At 40.7% G+C, this 23,929-nt stretch overlaps 10 protein-coding genes across 10 annotated transcripts; 4 read left to right on the plus strand and 6 right to left on the minus strand.

Annotated features, from left to right (window-relative positions):
* Positions 1-544: 544 nt before the first annotated feature.
* Positions 545-1,835, minus strand: ATC70_013477 (uncharacterized protein; the record flags this gene model as incomplete). Its single annotated transcript, XM_064832641.1, has 5 exons — positions 545-621; positions 685-1,038; positions 1,103-1,165; positions 1,231-1,603; positions 1,683-1,835. The coding sequence occupies 5 exons, from the start codon at positions 1,833-1,835 to the stop codon at positions 545-547; spliced, it is 1,020 nt and encodes a 339-aa protein (XP_064675520.1).
* Positions 1,836-2,199: 364 nt separating this feature from the next.
* Positions 2,200-2,937, minus strand: ATC70_013478 (uncharacterized protein; the record flags this gene model as incomplete). The annotated part of the gene is made up of 6 exons (XM_064832642.1): positions 2,200-2,281; positions 2,362-2,435; positions 2,491-2,585; positions 2,650-2,676; positions 2,741-2,750; positions 2,812-2,937. The coding sequence occupies 6 exons, from the start codon at positions 2,935-2,937 to the stop codon at positions 2,200-2,202; spliced, it is 414 nt and encodes a 137-aa protein (XP_064675521.1).
* A 417-nt stretch (positions 2,938-3,354) lies between these two features.
* Positions 3,355-4,990, plus strand: ATC70_013479 (uncharacterized protein; the record flags this gene model as incomplete). The annotated part of the gene is made up of 5 exons (XM_064832643.1): positions 3,355-3,508; positions 3,571-3,870; positions 3,931-4,426; positions 4,486-4,612; positions 4,676-4,990. 5 exons carry the CDS (start codon positions 3,355-3,357, stop codon positions 4,988-4,990), a joined length of 1,392 nt encoding a protein of 463 aa, XP_064675522.1.
* Positions 4,991-9,894: 4,904 nt separating this feature from the next.
* ATC70_013480 (uncharacterized protein) lies at positions 9,895-11,415 on the minus strand (the record flags this gene model as incomplete). Its single annotated transcript, XM_064832644.1, has 1 exon — positions 9,895-11,415. One exon carries the CDS (start codon positions 11,413-11,415, stop codon positions 9,895-9,897), a length of 1,521 nt encoding a protein of 506 aa, XP_064675523.1.
* Positions 11,416-12,827: 1,412 nt separating this feature from the next.
* On the minus strand, positions 12,828-14,102 carry ATC70_013481 (uncharacterized protein; the record flags this gene model as incomplete). The annotated part of the gene is made up of 2 exons (XM_064832645.1): positions 12,828-13,007; positions 13,065-14,102. 2 exons carry the CDS (start codon positions 14,100-14,102, stop codon positions 12,828-12,830), a joined length of 1,218 nt encoding a protein of 405 aa, XP_064675524.1.
* Positions 14,103-14,461: 359 nt separating this feature from the next.
* ATC70_013482 (uncharacterized protein) lies at positions 14,462-14,827 on the plus strand (the record flags this gene model as incomplete). Its single annotated transcript, XM_064832646.1, has 1 exon — positions 14,462-14,827. One exon carries the CDS (start codon positions 14,462-14,464, stop codon positions 14,825-14,827), a length of 366 nt encoding a protein of 121 aa, XP_064675525.1.
* Positions 14,828-14,839: 12 nt separating this feature from the next.
* Positions 14,840-18,320, minus strand: ATC70_013483 (uncharacterized protein; the record flags this gene model as incomplete). Its single annotated transcript, XM_064832647.1, has 6 exons — positions 14,840-15,379; positions 15,434-15,523; positions 15,578-16,482; positions 16,555-16,588; positions 16,648-17,859; positions 17,937-18,320. The coding sequence occupies 6 exons, from the start codon at positions 18,318-18,320 to the stop codon at positions 14,840-14,842; spliced, it is 3,165 nt and encodes a 1,054-aa protein (XP_064675526.1).
* A 577-nt stretch (positions 18,321-18,897) lies between these two features.
* ATC70_013484 (uncharacterized protein) lies at positions 18,898-19,522 on the minus strand (the record flags this gene model as incomplete). Its single annotated transcript, XM_064832648.1, has 3 exons — positions 18,898-19,014; positions 19,086-19,373; positions 19,433-19,522. The coding sequence occupies 3 exons, from the start codon at positions 19,520-19,522 to the stop codon at positions 18,898-18,900; spliced, it is 495 nt and encodes a 164-aa protein (XP_064675527.1).
* A 1,618-nt stretch (positions 19,523-21,140) lies between these two features.
* ATC70_013485 (uncharacterized protein) lies at positions 21,141-21,675 on the plus strand (the record flags this gene model as incomplete). The annotated part of the gene is made up of 3 exons (XM_064832649.1): positions 21,141-21,164; positions 21,218-21,331; positions 21,391-21,675. The coding sequence occupies 3 exons, from the start codon at positions 21,141-21,143 to the stop codon at positions 21,673-21,675; spliced, it is 423 nt and encodes a 140-aa protein (XP_064675528.1).
* A 1,208-nt stretch (positions 21,676-22,883) lies between these two features.
* On the plus strand, positions 22,884-23,766 carry ATC70_013486 (uncharacterized protein; the record flags this gene model as incomplete). The annotated part of the gene is made up of 3 exons (XM_064832650.1): positions 22,884-22,947; positions 23,004-23,087; positions 23,141-23,766. 3 exons carry the CDS (start codon positions 22,884-22,886, stop codon positions 23,764-23,766), a joined length of 774 nt encoding a protein of 257 aa, XP_064675529.1.
* Positions 23,767-23,929: the final 163 nt, after the last annotated feature.

Here is a 23,929-nt window from a genome sequence, read left to right on the forward strand (position 1 = left end):
GGTTCTCAACTCAAATTAGGCAACATGCAGTATGTATTGAAGATTTCATTTTCACATTGAAACGATCCATCAGCATTTGGTTCTTTTCTTTCGTGCAAACCTTTTTAAAGATGGCTTCATAGACATTTCCATGGAAAGTCAATGCATTTGAGGTACTTATGATTCAAGCGATTTGTAACCACAATTCGGTGGCTACAATATTTAAATAGGACATCCAATCTCGCCTACCCTACACAAACGTCCCTAAGCGCAAACGTAGTAGAACTTTTTGTCTCGGGACATGAACGACCCTTTGATTGGGTGATTTTGATTTTCATGTAGACTTGAAGAAAGAGTTTTTCTTTCAGCTTGTTTTTGCCTGAATTTCTATTGCGAACGTGCAAAACTAATGCATATGGAAAACCTCCATGGTCATCATAGTACATTGGATGATTGGTTGGCCTTAAAAAAGTCGACTGAATTCACCATCCAGAGTCTCCAATCGGCTGCACATTTTAACATGATCTTTATATCTATACTATACAAAATGAAAAATCCATGGCACCTATTTCTTGCCGAGCGTGAAAACCAAGACACAGCCGATGACTATGAGCGAGCCACATCCTTTGGATGTCGTAAAGCCTAAACACCATGCAATCGTGTCAGACATTGCATACACCCTCTCAATGGCACACTTTCTCTTACATTGTGCTGAATCTTCTTGACAGTACCAAGCATGACTGATGGAATAAACCAGAATGGCACGCAATCCTTGTAAAATACCAGTGGCTACATTACCCGTGCGTTCAATTAATTCGTAATAGCTCCAAGAGTGTAACGCATTTGCAATTGTCACTATAAAATACATAGCGAGTACAGTGCAAGTCGACGTTTCAGCATCCACATGAATGATTTCATTAAATTGAGGCAGCGTGTATACAGAGATCCATAACCAAGTAAAGAGTGATGTATAGACGCCCATCCAACAGCACACTCTTGCGGGCAGGGGCTGTCTATCAGCTTTAGAGAGAATGTTATCAGCATACACATATATGCACGCTAGCAGATACACAAACAAAGCACATCAGTTCAAGCGTAAATAATTTGACTTTTCTGTATGTACCTGATATGAGAGTGCCACCGAGTGTCATTAAGGTTCCATTGAACAGCACATTTCTTGTTGTATCTAAAATACAGTGTAAATTTAAACATCCCCCTCCCCCTCCATCTCACAGCAAGCGAGGCATGTACCTTCTTGATCCATCTGTGCTGATGCAAACGCATCTTCCTGTAATGGCGATCCTCGGATGCTATCCAGTGAACTGATGCCTAGCCCAAGACTTGTGCCAATGATGGCCATCCATTGCACTCGAGATAACGCTCTGCCCATAAAAAACCAAGTGAAAATAGCACACCAAATCACCACACTGCTGTAAATCACTTGAAACATTCCACTTCCAATGATTGAGAATCCAATTGTCAGAGCAAAGCTAGCAATGATATCCAGCGATGCTAATTTGATGATTGCAAAGTGTGGAATAGGGCCTTCCTCTTTCATGAAAGCAGGTGTAGGCAGCTTCAAGTCGTCCTCTTGATCTTGTGTCTGTAGTTTGGATGTGATCATCTGTATATTATACAAGGAGACGATGAATGAGCCTTCGTTTCGACCAAGCAAAGCAGGCAAAGGGAGAATATATACATACGTGGTCTTTGAACAAGTGGCCATCTGCTTCTTCCTCTGAGAGGATCAGTCTGTATTGCAATGCCATTTGCTTTTTTCTTTTAAGCAAGATGGGAACAAAGAGACCTACCAGCAACATGCCCATATAATTGGATAGTTGAGGCAGTAGACTCATAGATGCTGGTCATGGTCAGACGGCAGTCTCTCTATGCAACACACACACACACACACACACACACACACACACACACACACACACACACACATACTTACTAGCAGCGCCTCTGTAAAACAGCCATTGTACACCGAGTGTTGTACACACTCCTGTAAGCAGAAATCCAATTTGATGCAAAATAATCTGATACGATGTGTTGCTGGATCTCTGTTTCTTTGCCAATGCTCCCATGCTTTGAGTGATATGAATCAAATGAAAAAAAAGAAAAGAGAATAATAAAAGCAGAGAAACCCAATTTATATGTGTACATTTTTATTCGAAATGCATCTGTTTACAATATGCAATCAAGAAGTATTTTGTCTGTTTATTGACGTTGAGGAGCAAGGATAAACTTGTAGGCAATGACACCGACGACAGCGAGGGCAGGCAAGATGACACGAAGGAACCTGTGTGTGTATGTGTACAACATGAGTAAACACACACTCTCTCTCTCTCTCTTTCTCGCTTATCCAAATAAATAACTTACGATCCAGATTGCTTCTTTTGCTCAGGGAGCTCACCAGCGCGGATAACATTAAACTTGTAGGTGTTGTTTTGAGACTAATATGCATTCTATTAATCTCCATGTACCCATAAACAGATAGATTCTACTTACAGCCTCATCCAAGGTACCGATTAAATACTTTTCCAAGATCTCACGGGCCTCATCAGAGTGGCCAATGTCCTCAAAAGCCTCCGTAGCATCCTTGCCTAGTGTACATTATACGCTATCAGCTACACATTTCTCTCAAGCTTACAATTGATATGCCATTACCTGCTTCATCAAGCAACACTTCCTCACCTAATGTGCAACCCCAATCAATCTCTGCTTTCACGTGTGTGTGTCCTTACTCCAATGCTCTTACCTCCAGGGTGCTAGACAAGGAGATAGATGAGTACACCGTTCATCCAAATGTACATGTGTGTTGATCCTTACCTCCAAAACAAATTCAGTGATGTTGTATACCTTGTTATGGATGGTCATCCACAAATCATTCTTGGTATTGTGCTTGGAGACATCGTCCAAAGAGTAGATGGTGCTGGTTTTAGTGGCAGTAGTCATAGTAATGTAAGGTAGCAAGTAAATAAATAAATAGAAAGGACAAGAAGAAGAAGCAAGGAATAAGAGAAAAACTCTTATTTATACCTACCACTCTAAATTGACGTGGCCCACCAAATCTACCAACCTGCTTGTGCTACATTCGTTGAATGATGTGAGAGAAGGCTGGGGAAGGAGGACCGAACGTGGCCGGTCCTCTCATATGCTCGCATTCAGCGTAATCATAAATTTGCCTAATTTGTTATTAGATGCAAAAGGTGCTGGATGGGATGACGATGTTGTGTGCACCATATTTGCAGCTCAGATGAGCATTGATGCAACTCGCTAGTGCCATTGACTAACGTGTGTGCATAAATAACTAGCTTGGGTTCCTGTTTTATTTCCTTTTCTTTTCCTTGCTTTTATATTAGATTTTACAACATGACCAAACAATCCATCTTGACGCTTGAAAACTTGGAGGAGACGCTCGCCAATGATACAAAGATTAAGGTAGCTGCTGTAGACATTGACGGTTTGCTGAGAGGCAAAGTGATGCATAAGGACAAGTTTTTGCACGTAGCCAAGGATGGTTTTGGTAAGTCGACAGCATGGTGAAAAGGGAGGTAGGACGGTAGTGACAGTCCATATGGCGCATAGGATTCTGCTCTGTTATCTTTGGCTGGGATATTCAAGATAACAACTACACTACTCCAAGCGAATTTGCTGGCAAAGATTGTCAGTATTTTGATTTGATTGCCAAGATCGACTTATCGTCTTATCGCCGTATACCATGGGAAAACAACATCCCCTTCTTTTTTGTCAGCCTCTATCATCCTGTTACAAATAAGCCTCTCTACTGCTGTCCTCGTAACTTGCTCAAGAGTGCTGTGGATCAATTCAATGGATTGGGTTTATCGCCCTATTGTGGTGTCGAATTCGAATTCTTTTGCTTTAAAGGTAAGCGCAACGTATGTGCATGCATGCGGATACGTAATAGTGATACCAACATCATTGCAGAAACAGCCGAGAGCTTGAGCGCAAAGGGTCATAGCCAGCTCACTCCGCTTACATTGGGCATGTGCGGCTACTCAGTCTTGAGACCCTTACAGAATCAAGAGTTTTACTACAATGCCTTTGACTGGCTCAAGCAATTCCGCGTGGACGTCGAAAGCTGGCATACAGAAACAGGTCCTGGTGTATTCGAAGCTGCTGTCTTGTATCAAGAGGCCAAGGAAATGGGCGATCGGGGTACACTCTTCAAGACATCCATGAAACAGATTGGCTTGAAGCACAATGTCATGCCCTCTTTTATGGCTAAACCTTACAGTGATCAGCCCGGCTGTTCAGGTCATATGCATTTCAGCTTGAAGAATGAAAAGGGTGAGAATGTGTTTGCTATTGGAGAACCTAGTGAGGATGTTCCCAATTTGACAAAGGACGCCGTTTGGTTTTTGGCTGGTGTGTTGAGAGGATTGCCGAGTATATTGGCTATTTTGGCCCCAACTGTGAATAGGTAAGCTATTGTTCATGTTTAGTTACGTGAGGATCGAGTCTAATTGCAGATCAACCTAGTTACAAGCGACTGGTAGAAAACTATTGGGCCCCTGTAAGTGTCTCATGGGGTATGGATTCTCGTCATAGTGCTGTGCGTGTAATAGCCCCTCCTAGCACATCTGCAAGTGCCACTCGGATGGAAATGGTAAGAAGAAAAAAAGAAACTCAACCAGTGTATCATTATATTCATCAACAACCTAAATTGTAGAGAGTGTCAGGTGCAGATATCAATCCTCATTTGGCTTTAGCTGCTGTTCTCAAATGCGGTTACTGGGGTATTGAGACCAAGCAAGAGCTTCCAACAGGTCCAAGTCAGACTGCAGGCGATCAAACGAATAACCAAAGATTAGCACGCACGCTTCAGGAAGCTACTGTAGAGATGGATAAAAAGGACTCTGTGGCACGTAAGGTATTGGGCGATGAGTTTGTTGACCATTATGTCAGTACCAGAAAGCATGAGTGGAATCTTTGGCAAAGCGCTGTTACTGATTACGAATTGAAGCGTTACATGGAGCTTGTTTAAAACTGATATTATTGTTAAATTATATTCTAATTACATCTAATAAAGTGGTTCACACGTCTATAATAGCATTACGATCTTTGTGGTACGATGCGGATGCATCAAATGAGTACAAACAATGCGTATCATCAGCAAGGGGAAATTTCTTGATAGGAACACGGTGATAGACGCGGATTCGGTTATCGCTGATCATGGGCGTTCCACAATATGACATGCATTGCAGGAAGAATTTAACTGACTCTACACCAAAAAAGTACAACAAAAAAAAAATGAATAATCCATAAGACGATGCGGCACTTTCAAGTTGCATTCACCTTCTTGTAAACTTCACAATTATCTATTACAATCATAATTGAAAAGGCCATCATCTTGGTCAGTAACCAGCAGACAGTTCTCGTATTTAAACGCCGTATTTTTTATGCTTCAGATTGGCCAGATCTGATTCATAATCGACTTGTTCGATCTATTGTGCCAGATTTGACTATGAGGATTGTCATGATCAACCCATACTTCCTAATGCATTTCTAGGGTACTTTTCAAGGTGTATCCGATGGTGCCAAATACAAGAGGTGTTATGAATAAATAAAAGGAGAAAACCCGAAAAATATGAAATGACGTTTTTTGCGACTTTGTCGAAATCTTACATATGAATGTCTTACAAACAAAGTTTCAGGGGTTGCTTTGGATCGATACAAACATTTAGAGTCAATATATGCCATAGCAAAAGTCTTGTTTCTTGCGATCAAAAAAGCGATCGTTTGATTTTCGTCAAAATCCCATGAGGTATCCCTCATGCTTTTTTGGTCAAATTTTGGCAATCCCAAAAAAGTTGAGCAAAGGTGTCAGAAAGTAAGTGCTAGACGAGAGCAATGGTTTGGTGCTATTCTGGCGGTCTAAAACGGTGTCTAGCTTGAGAAATCACTGTTCAAATGCATTCTAATTTCGCTGTGATTTGCAAATTTTTGAGCAGCAAGAGGTGATGTAGGTATGCTGTCTGTCCGTATATGAATGGATTCCATTGATATAAATGTGGAGCATTGTAAGAGAGCCTGATCCACAGCTACAAGCTGCTTACTGAAGGTTCTTACTATGCGATATCTAATACACATGCAAATGTAGCATATGCCGCAATAAGCATAACTGGGATTGACGAGATCTTATGCCATATTTTCACATGGCTACGTTGTTTCCCACCAAGGCTCAGTTGTGTGGTCTCTTTGTCACATTTAAATTCGTTTTCTTAACTTTTATCCATACGTTGCTACTTTAAGAAGGTGAGAGTAGTACCATTTTGACAGTTGACATTTGCTCTATTTGATCCGCTTCATCCTATGCTTCCAGCTGTTTTCTATCCCCAATTATATTTATTTCACTATTGCAAAATGCTCATTTTCGACATTCACATGCAATGAGCTCTCTATCCCCCCATTTTCTCATAGGTGTATTTCACATGAAAGATTTTAACACCAATGTTCAAGGTAAACAAAAAAAAAAAAAAAAAAAAAAAAAAAAAAAAAAAAAAGATCATTTGACTCTGAAACAGGTGTAACTGGAAGCTGAATTCGGTTGTCCTTCTCTACCTCTCCTTATTCTCGCTACCAGAAATTATAATGCTCTCGATTCACCTCTCCTTCTGTTTGCATTCATCATGAGCTGTTTATTTAATTGGATGATAAGCATAGCTTCTTCTTTATTTACATCGTCTAGAACCAGTTTTCAATGATTTTTGTACCACAAAGCATGCACATTCAAATCAAGAAACAAGTGCACACCTTGGAAGACAAAGCATCGATAAGAGCACCATATAAAAATTGATGTCTTAGTCTCCATGGAATAGAACAAAACAGATTGTTTTTCGAGCCAGTACAAGCAATCTTGTGCCAACTATCATGGGTTGCTGTCAATGATATCAATCAAGTGTTTGGGCCACCATACATCATCACTATGCCCACATTCACATGGTGGGTTGATTCGTCTTCAGTATCATTCCTGTAACCTGTTTGTAATTCTCACGCCAAAAGTATTCATCTCATCATATAGAGTCAACATATTTCATAGCATAAGTTTAGGAGCTGCCCTCTTTTGGAAGGTCCCCGGATCATGCATAATCAAAACAGCTCATTTGTAGGCGAAATCGAACTAAAAAAATTTTTTTACATGTAAAAGAGTAAACAAAACGACATGGATTGAAGAGAGATGAACAAGTAAATGGTCGTTGCATAGTCAAAAAGAAGATATTCTACTATAAAGTATGCACATCATTGGAAAGCAAATTGTTTGGGGAATGCAATGGTGCTGTTTTCAGGATCCAAGGTGAGGTGAACATCGCGAAATTCATCAAAACAACACGAAACAATACGAAACTAACGCCGTGAGGTCTTTTGGTTCGAGACTTTCCACAGTGACATGGTATATAAAGAGGGAAACTTTTAGATGGATGAATACTTTACCTTTGTTCTTTTACTATTAGCGTGTAACACCCTTTCGTTTGCATGCTACTTTCTTGCTTTTACTTGTATCGCTCTCTCTTATGGCACCACTTTGTTTCTTTCAAGTCAGGTTTTTTTTTGTTAATGGAGGTGTTTTTTGGGGTTGCGTGCTCTGTTGTGTGTGTTCAACCCATTGGCTTACTCGTAGGTCGCCTGAGCATGTAACAGTGTCTTGGGTTGGTAGTTGGGCCTCACGCTAGGTACGCTCTCCATTTGGGAACATTTAGACTCTCACTTTCTCGTAGTTGTTCCTGTGAGTATCATTGCCATTGTAAATGGCTTTGAGAAACCAAGAAGAGTCTTTTTTTTTATATATAAATGTGAATGAATAACGTAAATGATAATAAACTATGCTTTTAACCCTCTAAATGCCCTTCTTTTAAAGTCTTGTCATTATCAGTTTTATGTGCAATCTAAGCTACAATAGCGTTATGAGCATGAGTAATATGTGGAGTAGCATATCTCTAGCCAGGTCCTTCAGTTGGTGGTTTGCTTGATGATAGATGCAATTGATTGACATGTTGCAAGCGTAGTAATTCCAATGTGGAGAAAACTGGTAAATCCAAAATGCAATGACGTGGGTTGGCCCTTACATCAAAGGGATCCGTCCAAACAGCTATCCTAGCATGGAATTTGCTCAGCATAATTATTGTAAAACATTCAAAAAAAAAATAGACAAACAAACCATATCCTTTCAAAAATTTAGAGAATGGAGTACCGTACAAGGTGAATAAACCCTCCAGCGAAGCCGGCATCGGGGAGGGGGTTTGGAGGAAATGCTAAGCCCATCCATCAAGACATAACGCATCTAATTCAACATTTGTTAACATTGACCTATGAAGCGATTTTGCCATAGCAAAGTGAAAGTGGAAACCCATGGCAACTAAGCATCTAACCCAGCATTTGGTAATATTAATCTTAATGAGGGTTTTACCGTAGCGAAGCGAAGGTGCAAAAACATAATATTCAAGCAGCAAATTCGGTTTTTCATTTCCATTATTATTAATAGCTTACCAACAACATAACGCATCAAAATTTGCATGAATTAGCTTTACAAAATCAGTATACCTTCTATTCGAATTAGAGATTACACAGGCTGCAGAACTGCCCTTCCAGTAAATTACAGCTACCAAAGATGAGCTTCATGCCATGTACATAAAAGCTATAAAGCAAAACATAACCCAATTGGACAGCTTTCAAGCCTTCATATCTCGACATGTAGACCTCCCTGAGTTGCCAAAATAACGCTAAACAATTGTACTTGAGTAGTAGTAACTTCCTGATACCTTTGCTCAACTTTTTGGGCCAAAAAAAAAATGGCCAAAAATCAGCCAAAAAATCATGAAGGGCACCTCATGTTTTCATCGAAAATTAAACGATCGCATTTTTCACCTTGAAAATGAAGATTTTTACTATGGTATGTATTAAATCAAAATGTTTCCCTCGATTCAATGCAACCTCTGAAACCACTTTTCTGAGACTTTCATATGCAAAATATGGCTATTTTCGTTAAAAACCTCATTTCAAATTTTATTAAATTGCTCAATAATTTCAGTCAAAGTATTTATTATAATCAGCACCATTACAAGCGCCTTGAAAAGTACTTCAAGAATGTATTAGGGAGCGTAGGGTGATCATCACAATTTATGTAGTCGAATATCATAGAATAGTTTAAAGAAGTCGAAAAAAGACAGAATCTGTCCAATCTTGAACAAAAAAAAAAAAAAAAAGCTGCGTTTGAATTGTTTTTGGTGGCGGCTTACTGCTGGCTGACCTAAATGCCTTTCTGTTGATGACAAGGATGATGACAAGGATGATGACAAGGATGATGACAAGGATGATGACAAGGGTAATTACAATGCTGATCAAATGGGGATCATGGCGTTGAAAGGACAGTTGCTTAGCCCGAGTACTTTTTTTTCTTGGGAGTTTTTCTCGTAAAGGCGTCTTTTGCAATGACAAGCTGACAGCAAGGGTAGCGAGATAGATCGTCTAGTGAGGTTTATACAGTAAATCTGTAGCAGCTTTCACATGCCTATAACCATTCCTGCAAAAGTAAGGCTTTCAGGCACTTTTGAGAGCAACTATCAACAATCCTGTCACCACAAGACGCTTTTGTCATACAAAATACATGTTCACACATCAGGCAAGTTGCAAGGCAAGACCTTGTAGTAGCTCTGAAATAAGCCAAATGAGAGCAAGGTATCATTAGTTTCAAATAATGATTAATCATGATGGTTTATTTCTTTAATACAAGAAAACAAAAGCATGTATATAATCACTTTTACGGGTGATATCAAAGAAAAAGCAAGAGAGAAAGGACGATGAAATATTTAACAATGATGGAATATTACGGAGGAAATGGAATTATAGAATGCGAATTGGGAGATGATGAAGAGAAAGCAAAAACAAAATTATTTAACAAGTAGCACGGATCAAGTCTTCCAATGATTCAATGGTAGCAGGAGCTCTCACAGTCTTTCCACGAACAATGTGTTCCAGACCTTCACCAGAGTAAGAGACGCAAGGAGAGATTTCAAACAAGAGTTTCTCACAATCATGTTCATTTAAACCAACGACCTTTCCACCAGCATTTTCAATGAAACGCACATGTTGAGAAACGATATCACGACGAGAAGTTTCAGGGCAATCAGCGCCAGTACCAGGAGCATTCTTTAAAGGAGAAAACTCTTCAATACGATCCACCTCGAGCACAGACATATTTTGAGCATAAGGAAAGACATCAAACACGAAACATTCAAGTTTCATACCAGAGTTTGATTTGGGGGAGATCTGTTCATCAGTTTCAAGATCAATGTACTTGATCTTCTTCTTTGCAATGTGGTATTCTAATTCAGCTTGGAAGGATGGGACGCGTTCCAAGAAGGCGGTAGAGAAGAAATGGTTGGCAATGTTGGCGGCACCGTATTTGAGTGAGCCATCAGCATGACGTTCGTGGGCGGTTTCATCAGAGATTTCAGAATACTCAACAACTCCATATTTACCATTACGGACACAGACAACACCGACAGGCTCCTCTGGTGCAGCTTTACCAACGACCTTGACACCACAATCCGTACCCTTTGAAATACAATAACCGATAAAGACGGGATCAGCAACACGGGCCAAGCAATTGTCGACACAGTAGCAGTGAGAGTACTCGATGCCGCGTTCCTTGAGTGATTGGATAACGCCCTTGTCTTGAACAGCCTTATAAATACCACCATTACCATCAGGTGCAACAGCGACCTTGCCCTTGGATTCCAGGATGATTTTTCCGTCCATGGTCAAACAGGGAAGTACGCCCTGCTCAAAAAAGATGACATTTTGCTCCTTGAGGCCAAAAAAGTTGTTCTTTTTAAAGAATTCATAGGTAGGCTTGTTGGTGGGACCCGATGTCATGATGTACCAAGGAATGATGGTCTCTACAGGATCCTGCTCTCTGCGGTATTGTTGAGCCAGCTCTTGCACCTTTAAAATACGTTCAGCTTGGAGTTGGAAGAGCGATTTGCCAGAGGGCAAGTTGATATTATAGCAACCCTTGGGATCAGAAGAACCGAGACGTGTACCTTGACCACCAGCCATCAAGATGACTGCGACTTTACCTTGGGCAATTTTCTCGAGACCAGTCAATTCCCATTCCTTCAATGTAGATGGATCTTGCTTTAACACGGAATCAAACACCTCTTGGGACAAAGGTTGCAATTCATTTTGATCATTGCTGGAAGCAGCAGCAGCAGCACCTTCAATGGCTTTGTCGTAGATGGCGTTCAAATTCTCGACATCAATGTTGACTATTTGATTCAGAAATTCAACCTGTTCCTGTTCAGAGATCTGGTTAAAGAACTTGAATACGTGGCCTTGACCAGCATTATCAAAGCGAGTCTGCAATGCCTTGATTTCTGTATCAGAGAGAGGTAATGGTGAGGCGATAGTCATGATTGAAAAGAGTAAAGAGAGCAATGGGATGTTGGAAAAAGTTTTCTGGTATTTATAGCATTAATCAGTTTGATAGGGCGATTTCCGTGGAACGGGGTTCAGATCTATTTTTTTTTACTATCAAAAAAAAAGTTGGGTAAGGAAGGAAATGCCACATAACCTTAGACAAGGGGAAATCTTGTATGTCTTTTTCTGCTCAGTATTGAACCTTATTCATGCTTGTATGTTCTACGAATAGCCATGTGAATCTGTCAGAAACCAAAGTCCCGACATATCAAACCACCATGGCAAATACTATATCAACAAAAAGCGCCTGCAAAATCCAGTAATGTTTGACCGTATGTCATCATTATACACGCATCGCCTACATGCTACTGAACCGTGGCTGAACGCCAAATCAGCAATGTGCTAGAGCCATTCCTATATTTAAAGCAGAGTCTAATTTTAGCAAGGCACAGGAAGGCACATTTGATGAAACCATAGTGCACACAGTGCTACATGTCAACATGAAGGGCTCCCCAAAAAAAAAAACGGCCAACATGTTGAGCGCCCATAAAAGGGTGCCTCCTGCTGCTGTTTCCCCTTGATTCTTGATATATAAACAGGACGTTTGAAAAGACATCTATCATCGTGTAAGCATCTCTTCCCATGCTTTGCTCCTAAATTCATCTGAATCAGCCCAATACATTTATTTTTAGCTCTTTTCCCTTTTTTAAAACTCTCTTGTAAATTAAATCAATATGGATTTCAATGCTGGTATAATGGATGAGGAAACACATGTTTGAATGTACGAGCATTCTGAATCATTCTATATCGCCCTGACTATGCTTGTGTAATGTGCAGGTAGGATTCCAACAAGACAGATAAAGGTGTATCCTTTTGTGCTTCATTGGCAGCTCGTGATACCCAACATTCAAATTCAAGGCTGTAACTGTACTCAACAGCCTGTTCCGCCATGGCATTGCGCATGCATTTCGTAAGGAATTGAAATAAAAAATTGCTCCCTGTATAGATAGAAGCTTTGCCTATTCTTAGTTGCAAGATTTGCATTGATTGTCATGCCTAAAAAAAAAAAAAAAAAAAAAAAAAAAAAAAAAAATTCCTGTTACACCTTGAATGAACAGCTTTCTGACATCTGGTGTTCAATAACGAAAGTGTATTTTCGTCTGAAACATGATAGCGTCTCTCTGTAATCATATGAGATGACTCATAAGGCAGGCCATGATCACCAAACTGTCGGATACACCTAGTAATCATGATTCGGAATAATGCTATCTTATGGGCCATTTGATGACAGCAATGCAGAGGTGAGTTTATCTGAGATGCCAGACTAAGCTGGTCAAATAAAGCCAAGGGGTTTATTATAAATTAGATGCTGGGTAAAATAGTAGGTGATGGTCTTTTATGGCAGTTTATTCGTTCACTGGCTGCTCTGCTTCTGCTTCAGTCTCTGTGTCTTGTGCTTGTTGCAGTTCTAATTGGTGTGTTCTTTGCAAAATGTCTTCCACTTGGCGGCTGATGCCATCCACGAAATCCTCGCTCACTTTCCAGAAGCCATGCTCCTTCAGCACATCAATTCTTTCCTGTCCAAACTAAATTGCACACATCAGCATTCAAACAGTAGCAGCCTCTTCATTGGCACGACTCACCTTGTGATTCGCGTGAATAACATAAGGCTTAATGCCTTTGGAGCCTGGAAGGTTCTGCTCAAAGTAATTTACACCATTAGGGAAATGAATGATATCCAGCAACACAGTCATTCCAGTTTTCACATGAAGTTCCATCTGATCTAGTGCTTGATTGAATGCTTCTTGTTGATGCAAGGTGGGTTGCTTTTCTTGTATTTGGATGGTGCTTGCCAAGACTCGTTTAGCCAAATGTCCGTGGCTACGAATCAACATTAAGCCAGTGTTGATGGTATGCTGATCCAAGCCGTCTTGTGTAGCAATAATTTGGGTATCTTCTCGAATGTGCAGTAAAGTTTGGATATATTCTCGAGTGCGTTTATGGATCATGATCTGATTGGCGTCCAACATCAATGCATTGATAGGCGTGTCAGAGTAGACTAATCTCTGCAAAATCCATGTTTTGACATGCGATAAACGGGCGTCATCCAGCATGGAGACATTTGTACGGGTAAAGAGATCGACATCATTGACGTACCAGTCTTCTGGCACCAGCGCTACTCTCTCTTCGTGACCAGCAACGATCAAGTGCAAGTATAATTTAGCATCTGTGCAGAATACAACGTATTTCTTCTCTTTGGCTGTCTGCATGTAGTGTATCCAATTGTACAGTTCATGTCGCATGCCGTAGCCCGCCACAGTGATGATCACAGTGCCATCGCTCTGTTTATTGAGGTTGAGCTTATCCAGCACATCAGGCTGCATCACAGAAAGGTCTTCAGGCACAAAGATGGGTGATTTCTCGCCATGGTGAAGAAACGAAACATTGGAAAATGGTGTTGGGCAATCACATGCAGTGGCAAGCGAACTGTTGGTATTTGACGTATCTTGAAAGTGATGTTGTTGTTGAGCTTGGTCATTCATCAAATAATCAGCCGAGGTTTTGTTGCTCTTTGGTATGGGATTACTGAATTCGATTTGATACACAAAGAAAACTGCCAGTAGCAGGCCAATGATGAGTCCATATTTGATGTATTTATTCCAACTTGAAGCCTGCTGCATCTATAGAAAGGAGGCTAGAAGCGATACAGAGAGAGAGTGTGTGTGTGTGTGTAAAAGAGGAGAAGGGGAAAAAGAGGAAGGGGTTGAATCATGATTACACAAAACTTTATGATATTAACAGATAGTGAGAGAGAGAAGGGGGGGGGCGGAGGCGAGGGGCATTTACACCAATCAATCATTTCATCAAGTTGGTCTAACGCCGAAACTTGGACTCTTTCTTCCTCTTACCCAACACCATCACCTCAAACGACATGAATAAGCCAACAGGATGCCATACCCTAGCCGAATATGAAAAACAAAATCAAGAAATCATCAGGGTGAACACAAGGCTCGCTGAAAGAATAGCGACGCTGGAAATTATGGTGTCTCAACTACAGCAAGAGAACCTTCAGTTACGCATTGACAAAGCAAAGAAGCCCAAGCGCAGAAAGAAAGCAATTCCCAGGAAGCGAGCATTCGATGCAGTGGATCAATCCCAACCACTACCACCACCACCACCACCATCATCATCACAGCCTTTAATCCAACCACCACAACAAGAGAATATACCCAGTAATAGCAGCAACAACAACAACATGAACAACAGTAAAGAGCACACAGTCAATGACCTGATTATAACCACACATTCAAAACGAAGCTGTAACAGTAAACCCATCAGTTATGTCTTACCGAGCTCAAAATGTAAACTAAGAAAAGGAGATCCTTATACATTTGGAAACGAATAGCTTTAATTTCTTTTACAATTTGGATAATAAATCACAATGAAGATAGCATGATTGCACTTGACTCAATCTATCTTCCACCCAATCTGCAATGCAATCCAATGGCCCTCCAGGCGGTGATGTTGTCGTTGTGGTGGTGGTAGTGTCAGTTTCGGATGGAGTCATTGAAAAGAACGGGTATCGAGTCAAATCGTTGGAAAAGTAGTAGTTCTCCCTTGTCAATGCTTTGGTTTTATCTACAAATTGACGTATAGAGGTGAATTTGGCAAAATTGACCAGATGAGGGCGGGATATCAGAAACGTCGAGTTTTCTCGGAAAAAGGTCTGATCTTTGAGCACGACGGGTAAGAAGGGTATAGACGGTGCTTTGGCAAGTTGGATCTTTTGTCGGTAGTAGCGCATGTTCATGCTGACATCCAGCAACTTTTGGAGTGATGCAAATGTGTTGGTGTCTCGGTTAGAAAGTGTTTCCCATACATCTTTGAGTTTCGGTGCACTAGCAAGCCCCATTGTGATGACCATACATGTATGAAAATTGTTGAATTCCAAGCAGAGCTACAGCAAATGAATGAGTATGGCTTTACATTGACTTTGTGGTTGTCCTTTTACCTTGGCAATCTCGATAAACTTTTTCAACAGACTTCGCTTTGGCTTCAGATATGAAATACTGCAAATTTCATGCACCACCCAATGACTCAGCTGGAAACACCATGTCATTAGCTACATTTTGGCACGCTCAAGTGTATGGCTTACCATATTTGCTCTCTTTGTCATGAGCTCTGTATAGTTGATGTCTGTCTTGTGGTTGTTATTGTTGCTCATGAGCTCACGAGATTGAATCGATTTAAAGAGGTAGAAATCCGCCAATGTCAAATAACGAGCAATGTCTTTGGATTCGAGCGAGACTAGCGATGTATGAAGCGTTGTTTTGAGGGAGCTAGAGTCGTGGATCTGCATGGGTAATTCAGGCGGGATGGAAGAAGATGAAGAAAACAAGCCATTAGAGGGTCTGCGAGTATTGCTGGTGTTGCTTGTATGTACAGTGGTAGGTAAAGATTGACTACTGTTACCAAATGAAAAGTGAAAATGGAATGCATTGGAAGGTGGTGCTGATATATGCTGATTAGCAGTGATCACGGACACATGGTGCTGGTGATTAGAGAACTGCTGTATCTGTAGCTTCAGGTTGTATTGAATCTTGTCTACTTGCTGTCTAAATTGTTGTAGTAGTACAGTATCATTGTTGAACAGGAACAAGTTGAGCTTCTTTTGCAGGTCTAAATCATACTTGAAGTCTTGGTATTGCAGTGTCACCCATCGGTCAATGACAGTCAGCACTTTGGATTGAATTGAATGCTGCCATTTCTTGAAATACTCATGCTCGCCTGGCAAGGGGCCCAGATGGAAACGACTGATCAGTTGATTCAGCAGATGCATGGACGTTGTAAAGCTGCCATAGTTCATTAAAAATGTGTCCACGTACTCCATGTCTTGCGTCGTCTCGTCAGCCAGCTTCTCCAACAGCCGTTCTGTAGTACCTGCAATCACTTGCAGTTTTCCGTGTTTCATTTCATATAGCAGCACAACTTGGCCATTTTCAGTTACTTTGAGCAGATTGCTACTGTCGCTCTTCTTTGCTTTTTTTGTTGCTGTTGCCCCTGTTTTTTTTCGTACTGCATGCATGAGTATATCATACGCAGTGTAGATCTCTGTTTATTCCGAAAGCTTACCTAATGATCTGCCCAGTTTGGCTTTTTTATCCGTCTAATCAAAAGTTGTGTATGAATACATGTTGCATTCAATAATAAAAAAAAAGGGCTTACATTATTGACTGCAGATTCTTCCTTTTTGATGCCTAGAAATGAAGTCCAGGAGCTAGCATCGTCCAATTTGGAGGGCCTTCTGCTGTAGGCATCCGCCTTTTTTTTCGCATCCACCGGCAATGGAGGCATTGCAGCATTGGAGTTGGATTTTGGCGGTGGTAGCGGCATACTACTTCTACGAGGTGGAATAGGTGGCCTGAATGTGGATGTAGTATCTGCTGATTTGGGTGCAAAGGATGCATGGTGGTTGTTTGGAATATCGCTTGTTGTGATCCTCATCTCCGCGGTGGAGGGCGCTATCTTTTTCTTTTTACTGCTGTACACCCGCTTCAGTGTCTCAGGACTCATAGTGATGCTGCTCCTCTTTTCCTGCTTGTTGTTGATGTTGGTCGTTGCATTGCCTTGCGGATCCATTGTGAGCATGCGCTTCAAATCGTGGTCTTTGGGAGGCACAGGTGGAGGAATCGAGGATGCGGTGGAAGAAGGAGATGATTTGATTGTCACTGGGACGTCAGCTTTCTTTGTTGCGGACGCCATGCTGCTTGCATCACTGCTACTATGGCTGTCTGATGACAAACAGGACTCCATAATGTGCGTGCTTTCCAGTCCATCAGTGACATCGTCCAGGAGGATGGAATTGAGTGTTGATTGAGAAGACGAGTTGGATGACACTGATCGTGCAGAGAAATAAGACGAGTCAGGTGAAGTAGGCGCATTCATGATTGTCAGGAAATTCTCGACTGTGGGGAGTGGAGGCAGTGGAGAATTTTCTCTCGTCATTGGAGCTGATAACAGTGCTTTCACAGGAGCAGGCACAAGAGAGCCGCTGCTTCTTCGCTTCCTGCTCTTTTCTCGTTTGAGCGTGGAAGCCACTAATGCCTGGCTGTACGAGTCTTCGCTATCTGCCTCTTCGTCTTCTTCGCCATGCTCCTCGTGATGTGGATGAATAGACTCTACTCTGTACAATGCTCGTTGATTTCTCCAGTTCTTGAATACGTCTTCCTCTTCCACAGACCAGTGAATATTGATCTTTTTCGCAAAGGGTGGTATCAAGTGCGATTTAGCGTTGTTGGTCACTTGGTCCTCCATGGGCATGACTTCAAAATGCTGGTTCATGCTTTCAGTGGAGCAGGTGGAGAGTGAAGTAGCAGTAGATGAAGAAGAATAAAGAGAGCCCTGAGATTGCTGTTGTTCCGCTTCTTTTGTTGTTGACTATAACAGAATAGGACATTTAAGGAGTTGGTAGGTAGGTAGGTAGGATATAATGCAAACCATTTTGGGTGACTGACCTGTTTTCTAGAATGGTTGCTACTGAACAACGTACTGATGCTTTCTCGCTTCTTCTTTGCTGTTGCATACTGCGGCTCTTCCTTGAGCGTACAAGATGATGATTGAAAGAGGTCTCGAATGCCTCTGGAAGCTCTTTTTGTCGCTTTAGACGTAGTGCCTGAATGCTGATTCGCAAACAGCGAGCGAATGGTTGCTGCATGGCTGTTTGTCTTTACTGTTGCGGCTGCTGTTGATGAGTGGTTGGAGCTGGCCTCATCCCACGAACTCTCATCGCTTTGGTACAAGTCTTCTTCGTTGATGCGATCGTAAAAGATGCGCTTCTTTTTCGGCGGTTGTTCGGAATTCATCGGTTCAGCCGATTGCCTATGCGGTAAAAGCGCCATGGGAAATGCAGGACGAGATTTGAGAGAGTGAATGCTACGTATGAATTTCTTGCCCACTGTTCAATAAACACAAAAGAAATAAGCACAGCTGTATGAATTTATAAGGATCTGTGCGCTTGCCTGTATCGGTATTGGATCTTTCCCTAGTGAACGTCTGCATGAGATTAAGACATGCGCACTACTAGCATCAACTTACCTGGATGGCTTAATGTAATATGGATGATACTGATCTGTAATTAGTGTTTTTGATGATGATTCAGAGCTGTCATCCACCGGCGGAATTGTATTTTCGATTCTACACACACTCGCAGCGGAATGTCGGTTGGTGGTTGCAGCTGTGTTGGTAGAAGTAAAAGAAGAGTAAGAAAAAACTGTATTGAAATATAAAGAAATTAGTGTATCTGTGCATTGCTCTGCTCTGTCATGCTCTCCTCTCTTCTCTGTGTCCCTTTTATATGTATGTACATATGTTCAGTCCCTGAAAACAAGGTGTATATACACACGTTATAGATATACTCTTGCTCTTTTTTTTTCCTTTCTCTCACTCTCTCTCTCAATGTAACAATATCTTGAGTAATTAATACATGCCTTTGTAAGGGTGCACTTGCAAAGGCGCATTGAATGGAGACAGCGTGTAAGCAACCAATGAATCTATTAAAATGTCTGTATGATGTATGATGGCTTCCTGGGCAGACTATGCGGGGATGCTGCTGTTAACACGAGGGCGTAATACCATTTCCACCGAGTATATATATATATATATACCTCTGCTTTGATGTTTGACCAATTTAAATCTTGTTTGAGTATCTGAATATGATACAATATTACTTGCATCTCCTTTTTCATCACACTTTCAATGTTATCATCCGACTTGTTGATGCGTTTTTGAGTTGCAATAATGGCATACAATATCGATGATAGTAATGTAGATGCACTCAAAATACTGATTAACCGGGATGAGACATCAAACTGATTTGTGGTGGAAAAGTTGTTGGAAACTACTGTAAGTATGGTCTGAATGGACGACTCGATTAGCTTCCAAAATTGTCGAATCTGTAGGCCATATTAGTGTATGCGCTGATTGCACTTTTCATCAGGTATGAAGCACTCACCTCTGCGCTCTGTTGATACGCTGAAAATGAAGACGTCGTTGGATCCACCAAAGTCAATTTAGCGAGCATGACACGTGCAGCTTCATCCATATCCTTTGTACGTGTCGTTGCAAGAAACGATAATTCAAAAAGAGAGAGAGAGAAAGAGAGACAGAGAAAGAGAGAGAAAAAAAGAGAAAGAGAGAAAGAAGCCAAACAGTGATGTATATATACAGCTTTATGGTACATGATGTGGACGATCAGGAATTCCGGTAAAATCAATACCGCTCTCATCATGGATCTTTAGTATTGGGATAATGACCCGGATGTCAATATCCTTACGTCTGCCGATTTAAAGGATCATCATGTATACACATAACAACGTACAAGTATCTTAATTGTATTAAAATTGAATGGAAAATGACCCCTTTTTTCTTTATTATCGTTGTGCTGAAGGAACCAAGATAAACGCAGAATCTAACGTCAAACCAGAAACCCTAGATCACAGTTGTTTGTGTATTCAGGGGTAAAGTCTATGCAGTGTAGTAGCGACAATAGCAAGGCATTGGAGATCCCGCTACAGCATTTTAATGCTATGATGCAACATCTATTTGTTTGTATCTACACATTAACGAATGATATCATTTTATCATCTTTACAAAATTCTATGCATTTAGTAACCATAAACATCTCTTTTGCCAGTCTGTAGTGCAAATCAGTGCAAAATATTTGACCGAATCGATAAACTAGACACTCCTGAGTGTAGCATGAATTACGGGAAATCAGGGTTTGTTTTAGAGCTATATTTACCGCATGTCTATCTATCATTTAGTAGCCAAAATAGGGGAGCTCGAGCAATATTATGTTGCCTGTAGTTAAAAGAAGGGGCAGGCCATAAAAGCCATTAGATATTTGGAGTATGCCTCTGTTAATTCAAAAGCTCGCTTTTAGATGGAACCAAGACCAAAATATAATAAGTAATTGCTACATTTCTCATCGATCAAGCTACATACATATGTTTTCAAGACTATATAAATACAGTCATGGTCAGTCAGGAAATTCACATAAATCTAATCAAATGTCTAAAAACATGGTCATCTCACCTTTTAGTTGCTTGAGAGCCAATTTTACAGAAGTGCAATGTTAGTTGACACTACGTAAATCGACATAGATTTGCTGTCAATTTCGAGGATTTCTCTGTCTGTATTCAGTACAGTGCATATTGTATACTCTACATGGGTGAAATCCCAAGATTACAGTCAGTTTAGGGTTGGAAGCAGCCGATAGTACATGTATAGAAATTTTGGCTTCTGTTTCTTAGCCGATGATTACTATATACGTTGCCCCCAAAGGCCATACATATATCAAATTGGAGCGTATCTACCATACGGTAAAGTCTCCATCCCGTTCAATCTATCAAACAGCTTTTTTGGCACGTTGCCCTACACTGCTGTGCTTCAGTCGAGGTTGTCCACAGTGGTCAGTGTGGTATCTTTGATTTGAAGCTGCTTCCATCGAGTTGTTTGCATTGAAAGTATTATCTGTCACATATCCTAGTGGCTCATTCCCGAGATTTTTTCTTGATACAAAATTGTTGTAATCAAACAACTTTGTAGCTTTGTCTCCGTAATAAATAAGCACCTATCCTCTCTCTCTCTCTCTCTCTCTCTTAATGCACATCACCCGTTGTTATTTCTGTTCAGGACCATGTTATCCTGGTCACGGCACCATGTTTGTTCGTAATGATAGCAAGGTAATGTCTCATCGCTTTATATTATCAAGGTCTACTTGTTAACATCCAAACAGACCTTTCGTTTTTGCAGATCCAAATGTCACAAGAATTTCAAGATGAAGCGTAATCCTCGTAAGGTTCGCTGGACCAAGGCCTTCAGAAAGGCCAGCGGAAAGGAGATGGTCATTGTAAGTAGTAGGATAGGGTTGACATCGGGACATGTCGATACTGATGTATTTGGCCATAGGATTCCACCTTTGAATTTGAAAAGCGTCGCAATGTACCTGTTCGTTATGATCGTAACATGATGGCAACTACCATCAAGGCCATGAAGCGTGTGCAGGAAATCAGAGCTAAGCGTGAACGTGCATTCTACAAGAACCGTATGGCTGGTAACAAGGAGAAGGAGAAGGAAGATGATGTTCGTGTGGTTAATCAAAATATCGAATTGGCTCCTCTCGAGTCCAAGAAGAGAGTGCAAGCTATCAAGGCAGAGAAGGCAAAGGCCGAAACCATGGATATGGAAGATTAGATTCTTTCTCTCGCTCAATCAAACATATAACCCCACACCACCAATTTCAATCACCCATTTACATGTTAATCTTCATTTAATTATTGGCACACTCTTTCGACACACACACACACACACACACACACACACAATTTGCTTTCTTTTTTGATTTACACATCACGAGTTGAGCCTCGTATAGTTTAATATTTCGCATTACAAAATAAATTCAATCCTATAGAAACATGGATGCTATTTCCAATGTCAACTTAGTCAGATTAGAAAAGGGTTTGGCTTCCAAATCAGAGTAAATGTTCTCTAAATCCAATCTAAAAACTTGAGCATGTATCATCTTTTCAAACCTGGTGGCGTGGTGCTTTCCATATGATGCTCATATTGTACAACTATTCCAGATTCTCATGCAGTGCAAGGCATTATCCTCGGTCAAGAGACGCAAGTGTGGCTTTTATCAGGCCAGTGTCGTCTAGTTTGCAGAAAACAATGCTTCATTTGAAATGTGATACGGCTATAAGAAAAGTAGTTTTATAACGTTGCCACCAGAAATTGGCAGACACAAGTAGACCAAAATCAAATTGTAGATGCACTCACATATTTACATGTTGATGAATCACTAAAAATGTGTAAATCATAACTTTTGCCATTGAGCCGACAGAGATGAAGAACCCCGTCTGTAACCCATCAAATTACCAATTCAAGCAAAAATGAGGCTTCCGTACATGTAACCAACAGCTGGAGCAGGTCATTCATCATCATTAGATTCTAAAGGGTTCCGCGCGCTGCTCTTTTAGCAACGTTCCTGGATGAAACTGCCCTCTTGTTTCTGATTTATATAGATTCCCTGGCTTAGAAAGGTTGGGTTTCTAAGCGGGATTCCTTTTGCAAATCAAGTACTAGACGAAACAATAGTATCTTCTCTGAATTAAACTCGGGTTTCGTAGTACAAAAGGACAAGTGGATGTGGCTGATAATAGGTGTATTCGCTAAGCGCCAAGAGAGTTTTATAAATAACTTGCTTCCAATTATAGTGAAAAGAAACCTACCGCTTGTTTGTTATAAATAAGATGCCTAAAGTTTTCCGTTTAATGCTTTTTTTTCTTTTTCTTTTCTCTTGTATAACAAACTAAAAAAAAAAAAAAAATCAAAAAATGTCTCCAAGCAAGAAAAACTCTACGCTTTTCATATACACATTACTCGCATTACTAGTAACATTCATGGGCGATTTTGTCACTGCGGCACCCATTGGTGATGTATCAGATAATTCAGCTACAATTATGTGTAAGTGAAATTAACAAAATTAATCATCATGGTTACTGAATGATCTATCTTGCCAGTTGCTGGACACTCTGTTACTGTCCACGGTATCGTTTTCAGTGTTGTTTTGTTCATTACCGGTGGTTATCTATGTTTCCTTGGAGGTAAAACGGATAAACGCAGAATTTTAATTATGGTATTAATGCGTTTACATTAGGCGTATTTCAAAAGTTCACCATGTTTATTGTTGGCTTCTATGTTGGTGCCAATGTCGCCTACATTATCCTGACAAATGCTAAATCAGATTACGGAAGCAACACAGATACTATCTTACTTGTTGTTAGCATCGTCGTGGGTGTTTTAACTGGTGGTCTATTATGCTGTTGTTTCTTTTTGGCAGTGTATTTACTGGGTGCGTTGCTCGGTTACATGTTTGCTTTGTGGTTACTCTCATGGAATACCAATGGCTTGATCCAAACCAATTGGGGCCGCGCCATCTTAATTGTCGTTCTCGTTATTGTGGGTGTCGTGTTGATGGCATTCTTGGAACGTCCCATGTTCATCCTTGCTACTGCATTCATTGGTTCTTTCGCCATCTTTGCAGGTATTGATGTCTATGTTAAAACCGGTTTCTTGGAAATTGTAGATCAAATGTTGCATGCCAAGAGTGTGGATGCTGTAGTCACTGCAAGCAGTGCTCTACGTGGTATGCTAGGTGGTTGCTTGGGCCTTACTATCGTTGGTGCTTTGATCCAATGGTGTATGATTAGACGTGATTCATCTCAGTACAGAGGATGGAGTGAACGTTATCCTGCTCGTGGTGGAGGATGGAGCCGTGTATAAACAAACCTTTTCAAAAAGGCCTTCTCTCCCTCCCTCCAAATGCTAATACGCTGCTACTTGTATTTATACTCTTTTACATACACTATATCTATATCTCACAACTACATATAATAAACGCTTTTTTTTTAAAAATAGTTATAGTTGCCCTTAATTTGTAATGTGT

This window comes from Mucor velutinosus (genome assembly GCF_035048745.1).
Source record: "Mucor velutinosus strain NIH1002 chromosome Unknown tig00001577, whole genome shotgun sequence".
Lineage (NCBI taxonomy): Eukaryota > Fungi > Mucoromycota > Mucoromycetes > Mucorales > Mucoraceae > Mucor > Mucor velutinosus.